General features: G+C 40.1%; 3 protein-coding genes across 4 annotated transcripts; 1 reads left to right on the top strand and 2 right to left on the bottom strand.

Annotated features, from left to right (window-relative positions):
• Nucleotides 1–125: 125 nt before the first annotated feature.
• Nucleotides 126–10,543, top strand: LOC131770472 (beta-hexosaminidase). 2 transcript variants are annotated; one of them, XM_066167111.1, is made up of 8 exons: nt 126–339; nt 4,580–5,275; nt 5,519–5,958; nt 6,454–7,200; nt 7,552–7,789; nt 7,919–8,171; nt 8,454–8,585; nt 8,956–10,543. In XM_066167111.1, exons 1-8 carry the CDS (start codon nt 192–194, stop codon nt 9,092–9,094), a joined length of 2,793 nt encoding a protein of 930 aa, XP_066023208.1. In that variant the 5' UTR covers nt 126–191; the 3' UTR covers nt 9,095–10,543. The 2 variants fall into 2 exon arrangements, with proteins under 2 accessions (XP_066023208.1, XP_066023209.1); XM_066167112.1 differs by lacking the exon at nt 126–339 and adding an exon at nt 3,010–3,103.
• On the bottom strand, nt 9,464–10,324 carry LOC136280997 (putative uncharacterized protein DDB_G0267716). Its single transcript, XM_066167113.1, has 2 exons — nt 10,199–10,324; nt 9,464–9,824 (listed from the first exon to the last, which is right to left on the bottom strand). Exons 1-2 carry the CDS (start codon nt 10,300–10,302, stop codon nt 9,476–9,478), a joined length of 453 nt encoding a protein of 150 aa, XP_066023210.1. The 5' UTR covers nt 10,303–10,324; the 3' UTR covers nt 9,464–9,475.
• A 430-nt stretch (nt 10,544–10,973) lies between the features above and the next one.
• LOC131770471 (beta-hexosaminidase) lies at nt 10,974–16,919 on the bottom strand. The gene is given in 6 exon segments (XM_059086181.2): nt 10,974–11,230; nt 11,309–11,513; nt 12,185–12,934; nt 13,447–13,895; nt 14,269–15,573; nt 16,596–16,919. Coding segments are annotated over 6 exon segments (3,099 nt in total). The 5' UTR covers nt 16,729–16,919.
• Nucleotides 16,920–18,459: the final 1,540 nt, after the last annotated feature.

Below are 18,459 nucleotides of genomic sequence, written 5' to 3'. Positions count from 1 at the left end.
CCGGCCATAATTTAGCAGATGAAATCGTGAGCAGGACAATGCCTCATGCATATTTCAGACCACAACAAAACTTCGCTCTAACAATACTAAGTTTGAAAGGGACTGGGCTTAGTTACTTGCCATGAGGCTTCATGTCTCTCACTGAACCGGGGAATGGACCGAAGGAATCAGTTCTGTAATTGGGCTGCAATATGCCGTCCAGGGTATCAATCCTATCTGTGATGGTCCGAGAATCGAAAGGTGCCTTTAAATGGGTTCCTCGTAAAATCAGGAGATCGATTCTTTTCGTTTTAACCGCAGTACTGTTTGTCGTGACCGCTAGATATTTCTTCGGAAAAGGTAAGCGATTATTAAATTACCTAGTAAAGTTGAGAAGCTAGCAAGCAGCCTTAATTGAGAGACACGTATTTCCAATTTTCGACAATTTTCCTTCTCAATGTCATCTTATTTGTAGAAATGTAATATCGCTTACCGCCTCATTTGCATTTTGGGCACTCGAACAAACAAAAACAAATTTGAAGAATCCAAATTCATATCCTTTCTTCCACTAAACGAGTATTCAATAAACATATTTAGCCAAAGTTAAGTAGAAGAAATAGGGAAATTAAGGATTTTATACAAATTTCGTTTTCGTGACAACGTTGAAAACGTTTTAAATCCCTTATTAATGTTTACGTAAGGCTTTATTTTGTTGTAGCAGACCTTTTATTTCAAGTTTTCTTCCCGTCTGCGTCACGGCAGAGTCCTTGCCGGTAATGTTCACTGTTTTCGGAACTTACAACCTCTTTATATTAGGGGCGGAAACTGAAACCAGCGGGTCTCGCAACATTTTTATTGTGCGCTTTCAGAATATCGTTTACTTATGTTTACGTTGAGTCTCGGAGTCTCTCATTTCTCTTTAAAAAACCTCAAAGTTTAAGAGTTGTTCCTCCACCTGAATCGGTATCGGCGTCAATACATTCTCTTTGACTTCACAGAGTACGTGGGAACTTCATGAACAAAAGATAAATCGAGACGTATTCGTAGTCTTTTCGTTGAAGCCTTTTCAATATTTTGAACTTACAATCGTTGTCGTGCAGACGGAAACACATCACGCATGTCACGCAATTTGTTTTCCTGAGGAGTTACTTTATGCAATGACTGTTCAAAGAGCTTTTTTTAAGCAGAATCCGAAAGTTGCTGTTGATAATAATACATATTTGGTCATTTATAGTAAATTTGTGAAAGCTAAATGTCTAACTACGAGCGAAAGACCTTATTTAATTACGTGAAAAAAGAAATGATCTGTGAACGAAAGAACGATCTGTGGCTAATACGATTAAAAAAATCACGAGCTTTCGACTGCTTGAACTGCTGTCTTCGACCGGTGAAATGTGAAGGCCTTTCACTATTTTCACCTATTTAAGTAGTTCATTCATCTTATATTTCAGATCTACTTTCTCTAATATTTCCACTTGTAGTAATCTTTGTTAGGTCACTTTCTTTGGTTTCATTATCTTATGGGAATATTTTCTACACTAAAAATCAAGAGCTCTATCATGCGTTCACCATGCTAGTTCTTTTGAGTGCCATCAGCTGCTTAGCAGCTAGCTTCTAAGAATGGTGTCAATGGGGCACCTGCTGTATTGAAATTTTTTTGTCAAATTCAATAGGTCTTGTGAGTCTCAATAGTTGGTTAACTGTTGTACCTTTCATGCCCTATGGAGCTTTTTTTCAGGCAAAGGGAACAGGTGGAAGAGGTGATTAGCTTAGCAGAGTTGGGGGCTGGATTGGTATTGTATGATGGGAAGAATGCATGGGAAGTAATAGCTTTCATTCCAGGTGTATTTTGTGGTTGATGAGTGTGTAGTATTCTGATGAAGTGCTGTAGGGGTTACACGGGATTGGAAGGATCAAGGAAAGTATACAGCTAAGAGATAAGTCTACTTATTGAAAGGTCACATGGTTCATTGAGAATAAATAAATAGTGAGGGGGAGATGGTAATTTTTCTTCCTTTCTCCAACCCCCCCCCCTCTGCTAAGCTTTCTTGATGTAACCAATCAAATATGACGGCTACAACACTTACTTGGAACTTTTAAAATTTGCTGGCTCCCTTGCTCCGTCATGCAGAATGGTAGAGGGACACAGTATGCAAGAGAAGTGTAGAAATGTCACCTCATGCTGGTTGACTATAGAAAAATTTTAAGGTTTGCAAGGCAAGAGATTTTTGCATCATAGCCTGTGCACAAGCTCTCTGTGGGGTTACTGTGTATCATATTTAGGCTTGTTGGCTTGTTCTTGTTTCATAGTCTCCAATCACTTTGTTGAGGAGAGCTTTACAGTAGTCGGTAGGTTCAGGTTACTCGACATCTGACATGCACTGCACGAAGTCTGTATTATCTGCCTTAAGCTTTAGCTTAGGCAGATAACTCAGACCTCAGTTTTGATAATTTGTGATATCATAACCCTAAACTACTCAGATCAATTAATAGAGAGTATTAATGTCAATGCTTGTATATTAACATTTTACTTAGTAAATGTTAAGTAGAATTTTAGTATTGCTATCTTTTTTAGCCCAAAAATTATAACTATTTTTTCAGGCTGATAAAAACATGATATGAACACCATCGATCATACTTTATATTGTGACTATCCAATAGACTATCTTTATTTTATTTTATTTTATTTTTTTTGTTTAGAGTCGTCAGTTAGACAAAGAAAACGTCTCTATCATCACAACGTGTTCTGTTCTCTGCGTATCAGATCATGATAAGTGATTTGCAAATATAAAATTGCATCTTTTTTCAGGGGTGAAGTTTGTACAATTTACCCCAAAAGTTATTTTCTGAAACAAAGGTTTAACTCCATTCATAGTGAGAATAATGTTATTATGCGTTACAATTCATTATCACTGCGGTGAACCAAGCGTGGCAAGTAAATGAAGCAGCCACGAGAAATTGACATACAAATTGACAGGTGTGTTTGTGAAATGTGATCTGTTATTGTATTTGTTGTGTTCCTTTGTTCAGACCTGTGCTGCTTCAGGGAAAGCGAAATTGGCAACAAAAACGATGATAGTATCTTTGTTTTTATTCATGAGTGGGTTTCTGCATGTAGCTGCAGGTTAGTGAGGCTGCTTATGCATTTTCATCCATCTCTAGCTGCCTGCAACTATTCCTGAGACGTGTTTTGTAACGATATTTTCTTTCGGTTAGATTGTAACGCCAACCGTAAAGATAATGCTCAGCAAACACAAATTGGACGGCAATGCAGCAACCTTCCTTTGTGATTCGGTTGTGCATTTCAGAAAGGCTTAACTGTAGGAAATGCTGCCACCAATTTGCATTTTAGTGAACTGATGAACTATTACTGTGACGCGTAGTTTTTAGCGGATATCAATATGGTGTATGTCGTGTATAGCTTAATTGGGATACTGGCATATAAGTTTCCTGATGATTTAGGTAGAACATCTGATGGTGAAGTGGAACTGGTTTAACCCCGAATTTCAATGAGGCGTTATACTTTGTCTAATTCTTCGTTAGTGCATTTCGAAATTTTACATAACTTGATGTGCTAAAATCACCACCACACGTCAGTGAAGCTGTCACTTAGGTTGCTATGTAATCTACAGTTTTCCCAAACATCACGCCAAAAAGGAAAAACAATTAATCTTGTGTGTATTTTAACTGGATAAGTGCCTATTTGAATCTGTTAGCTTTTCCAAAATGCTTTCTTCTGTGCGATTATCCGTAGATATTGGTTTCATTTCGTTTCGTTTTTACTTTAAGTCGGAAGAGTTGCACATTTCACAATGTGATCTGATTAGGATAATTCCACTACTTTTCGATTCTAACCGTCAATTATCAACGATAGGTTTTTTTCTGTCCTAGTCTTAAAAAAAATATGTATTATTTCTTCTTTTTATCATAACTCTGAGAGGAGAAATTCAGAGCATTTCGTCGCTGTGGGTAAGCTTTGTTTTCTTTGTCATGGATTATTGCGTAATGTTCTCGGTCACGCGAACGTCACGATTTCAAGAATATAAGTTTGAGTTTGTGCCAATCTTCGGAATTCATCTCCGATAATTTCCTTCAATGATGAGTCTCTTCTGTCAAAGTCTCGGACAGAAGTGCGTTAAAAACTCGCTTCTGTGAAATTGTAACAGTATGTATGTTTAGTTAGAAAAAAATCCCTTTGCCTGTAAATTGCTACATTTAGTAATGTCAACAGGTATTTCTAACTTTTTCGGTAAAAAAACTCATCGTTTTCTATTACAGTCACGTCGCTATTTTTTGCACCCCATCACAAGTCCCCTCGCGCTCGCGTTTTCACATGATGGAACAAACCAAAGGCGTGGGTGCGAAGGAGACTACCCCCTCCCCTCCCGTCCCTCTCCAAGCACAACTTGTTTGCCGTTTTTTTCTTTTCGGAGATCTGCTGCTGGAATTTCCATATAAGATTCACTGAAGCCGATGGTATGGGCTCTTTAATAATTTACCAAGTCGTGGGAGTGTGGGAACTTGCCAGGCTAGTGTGATTAATACATTAAATATTTTCACCTGTTGTGACCAAATACTTTATTATTTTCTTTATTCTAAGGCTCTGCCCAGGATGAACTCAATAAATTGGCTTCAAACATGGAAATACGGTACGACGTGCTGAATAACCTGATCAAGGTTCCTAATGGATCAGGTCCCGTATTTCTGGCACAAATAACTCTGACTAACAGAGGGAGTTCACCCATCAAACATGGCAATTGGTCTGTGTACTTCTGTAGTATTCGCATGGTGGAATCACAACATTTGAAGCATAACCCTTCAGGTTATGTAATCCCAGGGGACAGCGGAATCAAATTTACCCATGTTGACGGGTGCCTTACCAAATTCGAGACAACGAGTGACTTTAAAGAGATAACAACCGGCGATTCTCTGACATTCAAATTCAAGGCAGATGCATGGTCCGTTGCGCGTACTGACGTCATGCCAAATTGGTTCATAACCGCTGAAGGTTTGAGCCCGCGAGTAATTACGAACACAGACGACGAAGAGCTGAATTTTGTTGGAAACTTTGACACCAAAGAAAAATGGAAGCGTTCCACTAAAGATGTATACAACCCGTACACGCCGAAACAACGTTACGAAAAAGACTTTGTTTCGGATTTAAAGAGTGCCCCCTATGACGTCATTCCAACCCCTGTCTCAATCACACTGGATGAAGAGGATGGCGTAACTATTACGTCACAATGGACAGTGTACATTCAAGCAGGTCTAGAGAACGAAGCTGCCCCTCTGAAAGGTATGGTATTCAGGCTCGCAGAGTCTTGAATTCTTGAGAAAGAAGTAAAATTTCAAACTATTTCTCGAGACGTAGAAAGACTTAGGCAAACGTGAGTGATCGTGGTTGAAATTTTTGTTAGTATTGCTCAACTTTCAAGAATCTTTCGTTGCAATTTTCTATAATTTCGAGAACCTATAAATGAGAACCTTTCATAAATTTCATTATTTTTTAGTTTGTTTGTTTGTTTGTTTGTTTTTGAAGACAAGCTCGGTCTCAAGGTCTCAACTTCTACACCAAGAGACACTAAAGCTATCAAACTCCTCAAAGGAGATGTTTCTGTGCCTGCAAAAGACGGTCAGCAGTTTCCAAGCCCAGATGAGTCGTACAGTCTCGAAGTAGACTCTTCTAAGGAACTCATCGCCATCACAGGCAAGGGCCCAGCTGGTGTATTCTATGGCGTGCAAACCCTTTTGGCGTTAAGGAACTCAAAAGGCAGGGTCCCTAAAGTGTCCATTAAGGATGCACCAAGGTATTCTTATCGCGGTTTACACTTGGATGTGGGCCGTAATTTTGTAGCTAAGGATCACGTGCTCAAGTTATTGGACACCATGGCGATGTACAAGCTTAACAAGTTTCATTTCCATCTCACTGATGATGAAGGATGGAGACTGGAGATTCCTGGATTCCCCGAACTTACAGAGGTGAAAGATAAATGTGCGATGAAGCTTTTAGTGGCAGCCTACACCTTCTTGCATCTGGGCGGGAGGAAAGGGGAAGGGGGGCGATTCAAGTGTATCTTGCAGTCTCGAGTCACGCACGAGTAACTGATTTGTATTCGTGGGAAACACAAGGGAATGTTATGGTTCCTCTCTTTGCTCAGGAGGTTAAATGAGTCCTGGCAAACTGTCAGAGAAGCCCTGAGGACCAAAATACTCGGTGTTAACCTGCGAGGGATTGGTATCCTATTCAGGTGGAGTTCCAACTTTCTTGGTCACTTGGAATAATTTCCTGGTTAAAAACACCCCTTTAGAAATATCTTAAAAATCTGCTACATACATTAAAATAATGCCGTGTTTATTTCAGTGAAAAAGTCCGCTGCATATGAGATTAGCTGGTATGGCCATAAACCGATTAAAAACCAGAATTTAAATGTATTATAGCTAGTTTTTTATCAACTTTTTGTGTTGTTTTTTCAGGTGGGAGGTCAGCGTTGTTTTGATTTGCAAGGTACCCGGTGCATCTTACCGCAACTCGGCTCAGGTCCCGACTCGTCCAATTCGGGATCAGGCCACTATGGGGTCAACGAATACAAAGAGATACTTGAATACGCAAAATCTCGTCATATTCAAGTCATCCCCGAATTTGATATGCCAGGACACGGAAATGCCGCCATTAAAGCAATGGAGGCACGATATCACAAATTATTAGCCCAGGGAGATAAGGCAGGAGCCGAAAAATATCTCCTATACGACATGAATGACACATCGCAATATCTTTCCGTACAACACTATACAGGCGATGCCATTAATCCCTGCATGGAGTCCACGTACACTTTTGTATCCGATCTAGTTAAAGCTGTCGTTGGCATTCATTACGATACACAGCCGCTGACCATTTTCCACTTCGGCGGAGACGAGGTGGCACATGGTGCTTGGACCAATTCCACCCAGTGTGAGAAACTTGTGCAGAGCCTGGGACTCGCCAAATCTGGAGGTAAAATGGTGGACAAGTTGAAAGAATATTTTGTTCAGCGCGTCTCCAATATAACTGCCGATCACAACCTTGATCTTGCGGGATGGGAAGATGGCCTGATGAGCCATCAAAATGAGCCGTACGATAGGAGGTTGATAAAGAACAATCGAGTGTATGGTTACACATGGAACAATATTTGGGAGTGGGGAAGTGGTAAACGAGCGTATGAACTAGCAAATGCGGGTTATCAGGTAAAGTGATATAATGACAGGGGATACCCCAAACTCGACTATTTCCCCCCCCCCCCCATTTCCTTCATTCGCATTTAAACACCCCAGTTGCAGTCGTTATATGCGATCCTGTCGTTGCGAGAATTTTAGTGCCAGCCAAGCAGTGAAGAAACACACAGTTCTGATGAGAGAGTGAAGGGAAAGTCTGGACTCTCAGGACCCTCCTTTGGGATTCATCATCAGCGCATTTTTATTTAGTGTCCCTAAACTTTATCCGTGGAGTTGATCTTTTCCTTGAACCTGGGCTAAGAGGAAAGCCAAATTTTCTTCATCGCTCTTCTATTTGCAGCTGTTGATTATTCAATTTTGTAGGTGATCATGTCCCAGGCTACTCACTTGTATTTTGACCACCCTTACGAACCTGACCCGGAAGAGCGTGGATTCTACTGGGCGACGCGCTTCACGGACACTCAAAAAACGTTTGGTTTTCTTCCGGATGACTTATATGGGAATATAGAAACTAAGCGTAGCGGTGAACCGCTGACCAAAGAGGAAGTGTGTGAGAATACTACCGATTGTCCAGACTTGAAGAAAAAAGATAATATTGTAGGTAAGTTTGAACTTCCGAGATTCTTCCTGCCACTTGAAGAGTTTCAATAATAAAAGAGTAAACATTACTCAAGATTTATTCGTTTTTTCCAATTGTGGATCTATTTTTGTTGTTTTTGTATGAATTTAGGAATACAAGGCCATCTGTGGACAGAAACAGTAAGAACCTCTGACCAAATGTACTCCATGATATTCCCTCGTTTGTTGGCACTGGCGGAACGTGCTTGGCATAAAGCATCATGGGAAAGGATCGCTGACAAAAAGGAGAGAGATGCCAAAAGGAAGGAGAACTGGAAAGAGTTTGCGAACAAAGTCGGGTACAGGGAACTGGGTCGACTTGACAAGATGGGGGTGGCTTATCATGTGAAACCACCTGGAGTACGGTGAGTAGAGAATCCATGCCAACATAATTTGATCGGAGTGAGTTTGAGGTCCGTGTAACTGTGAAAGGTTTGTGTACGAGACTATTCTTGTCGAGCATAAAGGTACTTCTCGCTCCATGCGTGGTACCGGCAGAGGGATGAGGAGATATTATCATTGAAATTTCCAGAAAGAGTTCCTAGCGCTAAGCAATATTAGGTTTTCATAGATTATTGTATTATAGGATGTAAAAAGCAATGAGGTTAAGAATTATAAACTGAGTTTTTCCTTAACTCTTGCTATAGCGTTGACGACGGCAAAGTGAAAATCACAAATGCATTTCCAGGACTTAAATTCCAGTATTCAGTTGATGGTGAATCGTGGAAAAATGTTGAAGATGTTTCCAAATTAGGAGGAAAAATTTATCTACGAACAAGGTGAGATTTCATCTTGCTGATGTTGATATGACATACAGATGGGATAATGGAGCCTTCAGGGGTGAGGGGGGGGGGATTTTGACAGTAAGGAGGGGGAGGAAGTTTACACGTATCTTAGAATCCTCTCTCAGTTTTGTTCTTGGTATAACTTACCCTCCCCTCTCCTCTTTCGAAATTGAAGGCTATGGAAAAACGGCTGCATAACATAAAACGTATTCTAAATTTCCGGGAGGATGTTACTGGTTGTTTTTGTTCTCAGCTGGGACATAAATTTCCATCTTACTTTGCCTCTCATCACCTTTATGTTATTGAAGTTAAGCAAATAATTAATTTTGATCATGTTTTCAATGCTCTTGTTTGATACTTGCAGTTCCGTGGACGGCCGACATCATAGCAGAACAGTTCTGATAAATTTTCCAAATCCTGTGAACTGTTCTCATTTAGTGACTTCGCATCTTTCCATTCTTGTTGGCGTTACCGTAATTGTGCTATTTTGGATGTGGAAGTAGCCATGGAGATCAACTTCTGTCTCATCCCATCCGCAGGAAAAGAACACTCAGAGTATGTCAGAAAATTCTTCTTGTGACAATCAACACAACAGTTTTTTTATAGACTAATTACGCCCACTGCATCAAACATTTGGTGTGCGTTTTTATGGAAAGTTATCAACTCTCAATTATTAGAAATAAATATTTTCCCCAGGTGTTCCAGTGATTAATTGAATGCTAGATTATTTGAATTTCAAAAGTATCATATCTCAATCTTGAATGAAACAAGGCGTGAAACTTTATCGGTTGACTAATAATTCGATACAAAAGAGCCAATAAAATTTAGGGTTATGACAAAATTCATACAATAACCTATAAAAAATGTCTTTAATCCCAGTGCTGTTATGTATTCTGTGTTTCCTTGCCTTCGTCTTTCTGGTCATTGTCATCACTGTTATTATCATCATTATTGTTATGGTTATCTTTACCGTTGTCGATGCTGTCGGTGTTCAAGTTAGCTTTTTCATTATCGCTATTTTTTTCCCTAATATCTCCAGTGTCCTTGCTGGAATTGTTGCTTTCGTCGTTATCGCTGTCACTAGTATCGTTATCATTCACGTTTATGTGATTGTTTTCTGTTTCTTGCTCTCGTTTACTCTCAGGTCTCGGTTTAATTACAGTTTCTACTTTCGTTGTGAGTGTCGGTGGTTCAAACTCGATTTCTCTGCCGACGGTTTTGTTGTCAGGTGATCTGAAAGACAGAAAAACCGAGTGATCCTTAAATTCTCTCCTTGGTAAATAAACTTTGTTTTTAAGCTCGTTCCAAAATGTGTGATCAAAAGAAGGACACTTCATTACACATGTTTCCTCGTAAAAAATGATGATCGTTATTTTCGGACCAAGATACACGCATAGTTCTCCTGAATTTTGTTTAAGGTGTATGTTCCAACAAAGGCATGCAAGCACTTTTCAAGCAGGATACCTAAATATCATGATTTGCACAAGTTGTTCACATTCGGCTCTTTTCGTTAAATTCGTTGATATGTATTGGACACTAAAATTGCCATTCCACTCGGATGATACCAAGCAGTATACTAGCGGTTTCTTCAGAGAAAAAATTCATACCTTGTCCTCAACTTAACTCTCCCGTCAACCTCAGTTTCAAGTGTGACGTCATTCCACGTGACTCCATCGTCTGTAGAATACTCAACACGTAGACCTGGCAGCATAGCTCTGACTTCAAGCTTCTTATCTACAAATCTAGAGTGGGTCACTTGACATCATATGGCTGCCTTATTATTGATGATAAATCTCCTGTTAATGAGTTTCCACTGATATTAAAAGTACTGCGTATTCATTACCACAATAGCTAATGATTGCCAAGTTGTGGATATACGAGAAAAGCTTTTTTCCAGTCAACGAGTCATTAATGTAATCGTCGAAAAAATAAAATTTCAGATCCTCTTATGATCTACGATTTCTGGAGTTATCCAACAAAAGCGCGAGAGGGATTTTACATGGATAAGACCCATGTGCAGGGAAGGGTCAAACGAGTTTTAATTGGAGGAGTCTAAGTGTTGATTCAGACAACAAAACCTTTTTGAATAGAAAATTGCATTTTGGCCAATCCATACCCGTCCCCCCCCCCCTCCTCCATGGGCCCTCCTTTACTCGTGATTACTTGTCAGACCATTAAAAAGTACTACTCAAAGACGCGTGTCGACTATCCACCCCTTGGAGCGATTTTTGTGTCAGACAAGTTAAAAAAAATACAGCTCTGATGGCGAAAGGAGCGGGTGGTTTTGAATTCGGTACCCTTCCTCTGGATCCGCTCCTGATGTAGAAAACTCAATAACAGAGATTAATCTTCTCTCGGGCTTTGCTTAGCCAAAGTCTATTCTTACCTTGCTCCTGGTGGTGTTAAGTGGTATTTAACGTTCATTTTGTCGAGCCGACCCAGCTCTCTATAACCAAGAGAGTTCGCAAACTTCACCCAGTCGCCAGTCCTTTCACGATCTTGTGCCTTCCTGTCGCCTATCGTTTCCCATGGTGCTTTGTGCCAAGCCCGTTCCGCCAACGCAAGAAGACGTGGGAACAACATGCGGAACATGTGATCAGGGGTTCTTATTGTCTCGCCCCAGACTGCTGCCTCGACACCTATCGGATAAACACGGAGAATGATTTGATATGTTTGAATCTAGAACTGAGTTAGTGATTGAACATAAGCCCTCCTACCTAAGACATTTCTTCGTCCGTCCACGCAACCCTTCAAGTTAGTACAGTTTTTTATCTGATCGATGTCTTCATAGAGGCTATCTGGCATGTAGTTGAATATTTAGCGAGTGTCTGAATAGGGGGTTGCCCAGTACTTTCCTCTTTCGTCCTGGTTGGGTTCGTAGGGATGATCAAGATAGATGTAATCAGGGTTTGAGAGCACAACCTGAAATGTACCAATAATACATTGGATTAGCTATATATGATCTGTGGATGATGAATGATGATTAGTCGTAACATGTGAGATGCAGTTAAAGAAAGCGGGAAATTAAAGCCCGAAAAATGATGTCGAGTCTGGGAGTGAACATGTGCCTCTATGAACATGCTGAGACTGGACTTAGCAAACTGCATCTTGAGATGGGACAAATTTTAGAACTTCACGAAAAGGAATATCTAGAACATCAAATAAAGAATTTCGTGGTTATACTATACAAAAACCAATCCAGTTTAAGACTTTCTGAAGTCCTTTATACTGCTTTTTTCTGCATTTTAAGTGATTCCTTATAGAAAAAACCTTTGAGGATCTTTTTGTCACACCCCTCCTCCCCCTGGATTTTGTTAAGTATCCCTGACAGTTGACACTCCTGGTCGAGGCGTGGCACTGTAAAACGGGAGTGTCTCATTCAACAGCGCAGCACAGTGACCTGCAAGAGCTGAAGCCCAGACCTCTCAAACGAGAGCCAACCGCCTCAGCCAATACGAGTTTTTTAATCCTCGATCTGTCGAGCAGTGTCTCCCACTTCGTTTTATTGAACCCCATTCTATAAAAAAAGCTCCGACTATGAGTTCTTAAAACATTGCAAGAATACAGTTGGAAAAACCGTTAAAAGCAGTCACCTTATATCCATGATTAGCCATTAAAGACACTTCGTGATTATTTCTTGAAGCTCCAGTTGTGCTCCATGCAAACGAGTATACTTCCTTGTTTAAGAAAAATTCCCGTGGTAATACCGTACGTGTAGTATGCTCGAATAGGTAATCTCCCCAGCCAGCCAAATTAATACCCATTTTTGCCGTGATATTCGAAATACGCTTTAAGAAGTATGCCTTTAACAGCTTGTGCGTCTGAGGGGTACGATATCCAATGTTTAAAATCTTAGCTAGTTTTTCACACTCTGGTGATTTCTGCCACGCCCCGCCAGGAACTTCATCTCCTCCAAAGTGAAACACGGTCAGCGGTTGAATATCGCTGTGCAAGGTCATTATCATATGTAGGACGTACTCCATTAGGTCGTATGTTGAGTTCAAACAAACAGAAGCGGTTTCGTCGGTGAACGCTTGCACCGAAAAATACCGGGACTCATCTCTGAAATCATTGAGGAGATACATCGTCGCATCTTTCTCCTTCCCTTCATGTAGCAGTCTGTCATGCCGAGATATCATGCTTTTGATAGCTGCGTGACTGTGACCTGGAAAGTCGAACTCTGGAATCACTTGAATGTGAAGTTGTGTCGCGTGACGGAGAATTTCCCGATAGTCTTCGGTAGAGTAGTGCCCAGTTCCCGAGGTGGTGGTGTCGGGGCCTGAACCGAGTTGAGATAAAATACAAGTCTTTTCTTTCTCGTCGTAACATCTTTTACCACCAACCTCAAAGTAAAAAAATTGAAGTTAATCCTTGTCCTGACTTTTTCTAAACTAAGGGAAAGTCTGCATAGTAGACTGAATCCCATGGCTTTTAGAACTTACTCCAGTACCCGTAGATGAAGGTCCACACCATCTTGGACATCAATTTACGTAAACAATCATCGTAAAAGAGCTGCTTCGATTGCGCGAAAAATCCACAATTTCGATAGGAAATTACACATTAAGTCGTTTTAAGAAAGATCCACAGGATAAGTAAATTTTCTATCGCCGGTGGTGGTGGTGGAGGGTGGGGGGGGGGATGTTTCAGGGTTTTGGTAGAGATCAAATAATTTTCAAGGGGGACGGAGAGGGGATCAGTTGTCCCTAACAGAGTATAAAGGGGGATAAAGGAAAATTAACTGATAATGAGGGGGGATCATTAGAATGCTACAGAGCCTCAGGGGGATCAGGCAAAATGTATTATTTTTATCCCCTTCCCCCCTCTCCCATTCGATAGATAAGGACCAGTCCCTCACCAAAGTCAACTCCTCTATTCCTGGTATTTCCAGTCTCCACCCTTCATTATCTGAGAGATGAAAATGAAGCTTGTTCATTTTGTACATCGCCATGACATCCAAAAGCTTCATAATTTCCTGCTTTGGTTGAAAATTGCGAGCAACGTCGACCATCAACCCTCGGTACGGAAAACGAGGTGAATCTCTTATTGAGACCTGGGGAACCAAGCCTTGATCATCCATAAGAGCGAGAAGAGTCTGGATACCATAGAACACACCAGCATTTCTAGTTCCTGTGATGGTGATTAACTCCTCAGTCGCATCCACAGTCAGCTGGTATGCTTCACTGGAAGACTGGTTCAACTTTGTTCCCCCATCCTTTGTCGTTTCGAGTTGTGTTTCATCAAGCCTGAGCTTGATAACTCTTCTGTCATTTGTTTGAGACAAAAACTTTTGCAATTGAAGCTTATCTGTATAGAGTAATGAATCGGATCGTGGATTAATTTAGGCTTAACAAGCTAAGTTAAACATAGTTATTTAAGTTTTAGGCCTAACCTAAGAGATATAAACAACTGAAAGTATTTTACATGTAGGATTAAACGAGGTTAAAAACTTTGAAAAACTTTCCTCTGACTTTCAAAATATGCTGAATTTTATATGACACCGCAAGTTTTCCCTACACAACCTGAATATGAGGAATTGAAGAGGCAAATTATGAACCAATAGAGATCTGGTCTCTTTTATAACTAGCCTTTTGTCCCTTTTTATCTATTTGTTATTTTAGAGTTTCTACTGAAAAAAAGCTATACCAAACTTAACACGCTCAGTAAAATCGTGTATCACCTGCAACGAACTTTGCCTCAATTTCTAACCCAAGCTCTCCAACCACGACCCATTCGCTATCAATGTGAATCTTCCTGGATACGTTCGATCCTAAAATCTCTAAAGGCGTTGGAATCACCAAAAGAGGTGCTGTTCCAAGATCTTCCACATCGTTATGTCCAAACCTATCCCAGGATCTTTTTCTTTTCGAAAGGAACACAAAGTCCAGACTCTCATCAGCAGTATTGGAAATGACCCTTGGTTGCAACCCTTCTGCAGCAACGTACCATCGAGGTCCCAAATCACTCCGAGCAATCGTTGGCCCGATGTTCACCCAAAATTCTAGTGAGTTCCCAGGAAGAATAGGCTTGAAGTCCTTTGTGGGTTCTAACTTATAAGCACAACCATTAAAATGTGTGAGTTTTATTGACGTTTGATTGGGGAGGACGTACCCTTCCGGCCTGCGCACAAGATGGGCATGTTCCATTCCAGTTGTTACACAAAAATGAACAGACCATCGATTTCCATCAATTGCTTTCATTCCTTGATTTCGTAAAGCTACTTTCGCTTTTCTTATATCCTCCAACACTTCAAAACGGACTTCCATATCTTCTGCTATTCTGTCCAAGACTTCTTGAGTAATTGGCTCGGCTGCAACAAAAGCAGGTTTGTCTTCAGGTGGCTTGTCTCTCTCTGTTGTAGTAGTTTCTACATTTCGTGGAATATTGATTGAAGGCTTCTTCGTTGGTTGAGAAAAATTTCCAACGGTGAGGGAGTGCGAAGGAATTGTCACGTTTTGGTCAAGTGAAAAGCTTGGTTTACCGCTAGGGTTCATTTTCTGAGTATTATGTGGGACAGACGTTGTGTGCTCTTTATTTTCATTCTCTTTCTTTTCTTTGCCTTCTTCTTTTTCCTCTCTTTCCTCTACTCCTTCGCCTTCTCCCTCTACTTCTTCTTGTGGGGTAAGCTTAATTTGCGGAGTACCATATGAGATAGTCGCAGTGTCTTCGAATTCTTTCTCTTCTGTTATCTGCTGCTGTTCTTCTTTTATTTCTTTATGATTATCACCCTCGTAATACTCATTTTCTTCAGTACGCTGGTCGTCGTCGATTTGACTGTCATTGCCGTCGCCGTTTTTATCATCGTCTTCGTTGTCATCTTTATAATCTTCGTCATCAATGAGGAAATTTTCATTTTCTTTCTGATCTGGAAGTAGGATTTCATCTATGCTTAACACCGGATTCTCTTCAGTCTCTTCTGAATAAGGATTTTCATAGGACTTTTCGCTTTCTAAAACTTGAAATTTAAAATTGGTAGAATCGCTATCTGTAAAAAAAGATGATGTTAAAATGAGTGCAATCTTCAAAACCGAGACAAAAAAAACACGTGCTCACCGTTTAACAAAAGGTTTAATTTGCAGTTTGATAAAGACTTACACTACTTAAACGAAGTTCTCTTACTCTGGTTTTTACTGTTTTGCGATCAGAAAAACGATTCAAGGCCAAACGAAACGGAAAAAACTAACGAAATAAAATTAATCAAACATCAACTGATCAATGTAGAACAATCGTAAATGAAAAATACATTATTATTCCCTGTTGGTTTCATTACATCGATTCTCGTTACGGAATCGTGGAGAGTACTTTGTTCGGTCTGATAACCAATGGCGACGCTTTCATTCCCTTAAGTATGCATTGTTTGTCGAGGGCTTTCCACCTTCACAGGCGAAATGTCTTCCTTGTTTTGAATAAAAAAATGGAAAATTTTTTTTAAAGTTCACTGTTTTATTTAAATAATTCACTGATTCTCAAGATATTGTGGACGAAATGTGACTGTATCGAAGATGTTGTGTGGAATTCCCGGGAAAATGTCAGACCATGGGAAAATAAAAAATGTTTGGACGTTAAAAGCGACTGATAATTTAACGAAGATATCCTCTTTATAAAGTTTAAAGTCTTCATAATCGTTTTGCCGAAAAAGACAGATATTATTAAGGAGAAATGTTCGGAAAATGGTGGTTATGTCAATGGAATCGATTCAGAAATGACTCTTTGTGATCTCACAGACGATGAATCGTCATGCTAATTAACATGAATCGTCAACAAAGACGCGCCTGAAACGAAATCAAAACTACACCTTTTCGTTCAAATTTTACTCACTCGAAGGATGCTTTTTAAAATTTTGTAAAATATCACACCATTATAAACGGGGAAGGCTCAGGCATAGCTGAAAGATTTACCATTGTAGAGGTCAAATGCTTCGGGGTATCACTTCTTTTAAACGTATGTTCAAATTACTTCGCTGTTTACTTCAATCACTGCTAAACATTTTGACTGTGGCACACTCACCTAACGGGTCACTGTAGTGAAGAAAAAGGCCGTTGAACATGACGAACAGAGCCACGTTTAAAACAAAGATGAATATCAACAGAGTTTTACACCATAGAAAATGAATCCTCCTGTTTGCTCCGGATCCACGCATGTCGTTATGCACTGCATACAGTTTAGGAGCAAATAAAGTGCGGTTTTCAGACTCTAACCTTATTTAGTACCATAATGCTAACCAGATACTTATATCTCGGTTTGATCATGATGATATGAGGCAAAACAAACCGTTATAAAAAACAGTCCATATGTGGTTTACGATAACTCACGCGCCAATTAGAGTACTGGCAAACGTTACGGCTCAAATTATTAGAAAAATTTGGCAATCGTCAAGGCGCATGCTCCAAAATAATCACTGCATGTTTAGAAGCATGAGCCCCCGCGCATGCTTCCAATTAGTGTTGAGAAATTTATACCCTTCTCAACCTACCTGACAGGACTTACCTTAAACGTTTGACTAACAAGAATAATACCTTGAGGGAAATCCAGTAAAACAGGCCCTTGCAGATTAGTTTTAAACAGAAACTATAAAATGCAACATCTTTCTCTGTTTCTTTATCGAGCTCAAAACTTACCATCTCTCTTAATTCTATCTGCAAAAATTACGCTATCAACACTGCTGATCCTAGCAGTATGCAGGACGCGTATCATATGAACTTCGTAATAGACCTCGCTCACCGTGGAGTCTCTGTGGCTCAGTGGTAGAGCAACGGAGCGCGGAATCTGCCCGAAGGTCTGTGGTTGGATTCCTTGTGGGTACTCGGAATTATTTCTTTGTTCCACGCTTCTCAAAAAGAAATTTGTTTGGGTAATCGTTACATACGTTGTATTATATAATTCAAGTTTCATACAGTTGAGGTAGGGACCAAACGTTGTATGGTGCTTCAGTTTAGACTTATTGCGTAAAAAGGATTTTGTTAAATGAGTACTTGTCTAATGGGGACGCTTAAGGTTGTCGTTAAGTAACTAATAAGGATGTTCCAAACTCAAGTGGTGTTTTTTTTTTCTTTTCTGAGTTGAATTTCGCTGAAGCCTGAAAAAGCAACAAATCGTCTCAATAAGTATTCTCATATTAATGTGCTATGGCCATGATCCAAAGTCTGTTCCCTACGGCTACAAGATGTTGTTATTCTCATCGACGAGAGTGTCGTTAAGGGCTGGAAAGCATCGCTTATACAGCACAGAATTTTGGCGATCTACCGCTGGATATAGCATGTGACCACAACAGAAATGCCTGTCCTTTATGGCAGACCTCGACTTATATTCAGGGCCTTTCGGCAGAGATACATATACCGACCGGTTATTCTTGACGGATTTTCGTCCCCACTCCTCTTCGGCAACGTAGCGGCCAACTCTACACTCGGTCTCCTCACACACAGCTAATCGCTCATTGCCTCGGCCGACCTTTCTCTCAAAAATTTAACCCCACACGAAAAAATGTGTAGTATTGTTGTCAAAATTAAAATGGTTACCTATCTTTTTTGTAAGTTCTGTCACACCTTGACCATTATTTAGATTTTCAATCTATTTTACCTCACAAAATTTTGTGATGAAATGTATACCCTCCTTCAAGACTCCCGTATTGAAAAAGAAATAGTTTTAAAGCTTAATTTTTTCAAAGCTTAGAACAAAGACAGAAAATTGAGGTCCCAGAGAAGATTTGAGACATCACCTCCCCAGGGCCGATGAGAATGATTCTAAAATGCCAAATTCGAAGAAAGCTAGCCGCTTTGTTCATCTGTTTGGTTGTGTTAACAAGATGACTTGCTGTGAAAATCTTCCCCTTCGCCTGTAAATACACGAAGTGACATTATCATTCTAAAAAAAG

Source organism: Pocillopora verrucosa, chromosome 5 (genome assembly GCF_036669915.1).
Source record: "Pocillopora verrucosa isolate sample1 chromosome 5, ASM3666991v2, whole genome shotgun sequence".
NCBI classification, from domain to species: domain Eukaryota; kingdom Metazoa; phylum Cnidaria; class Anthozoa; order Scleractinia; family Pocilloporidae; genus Pocillopora; species Pocillopora verrucosa.
This window is presented reverse-complemented; position numbering and strand designations above follow the sequence as displayed.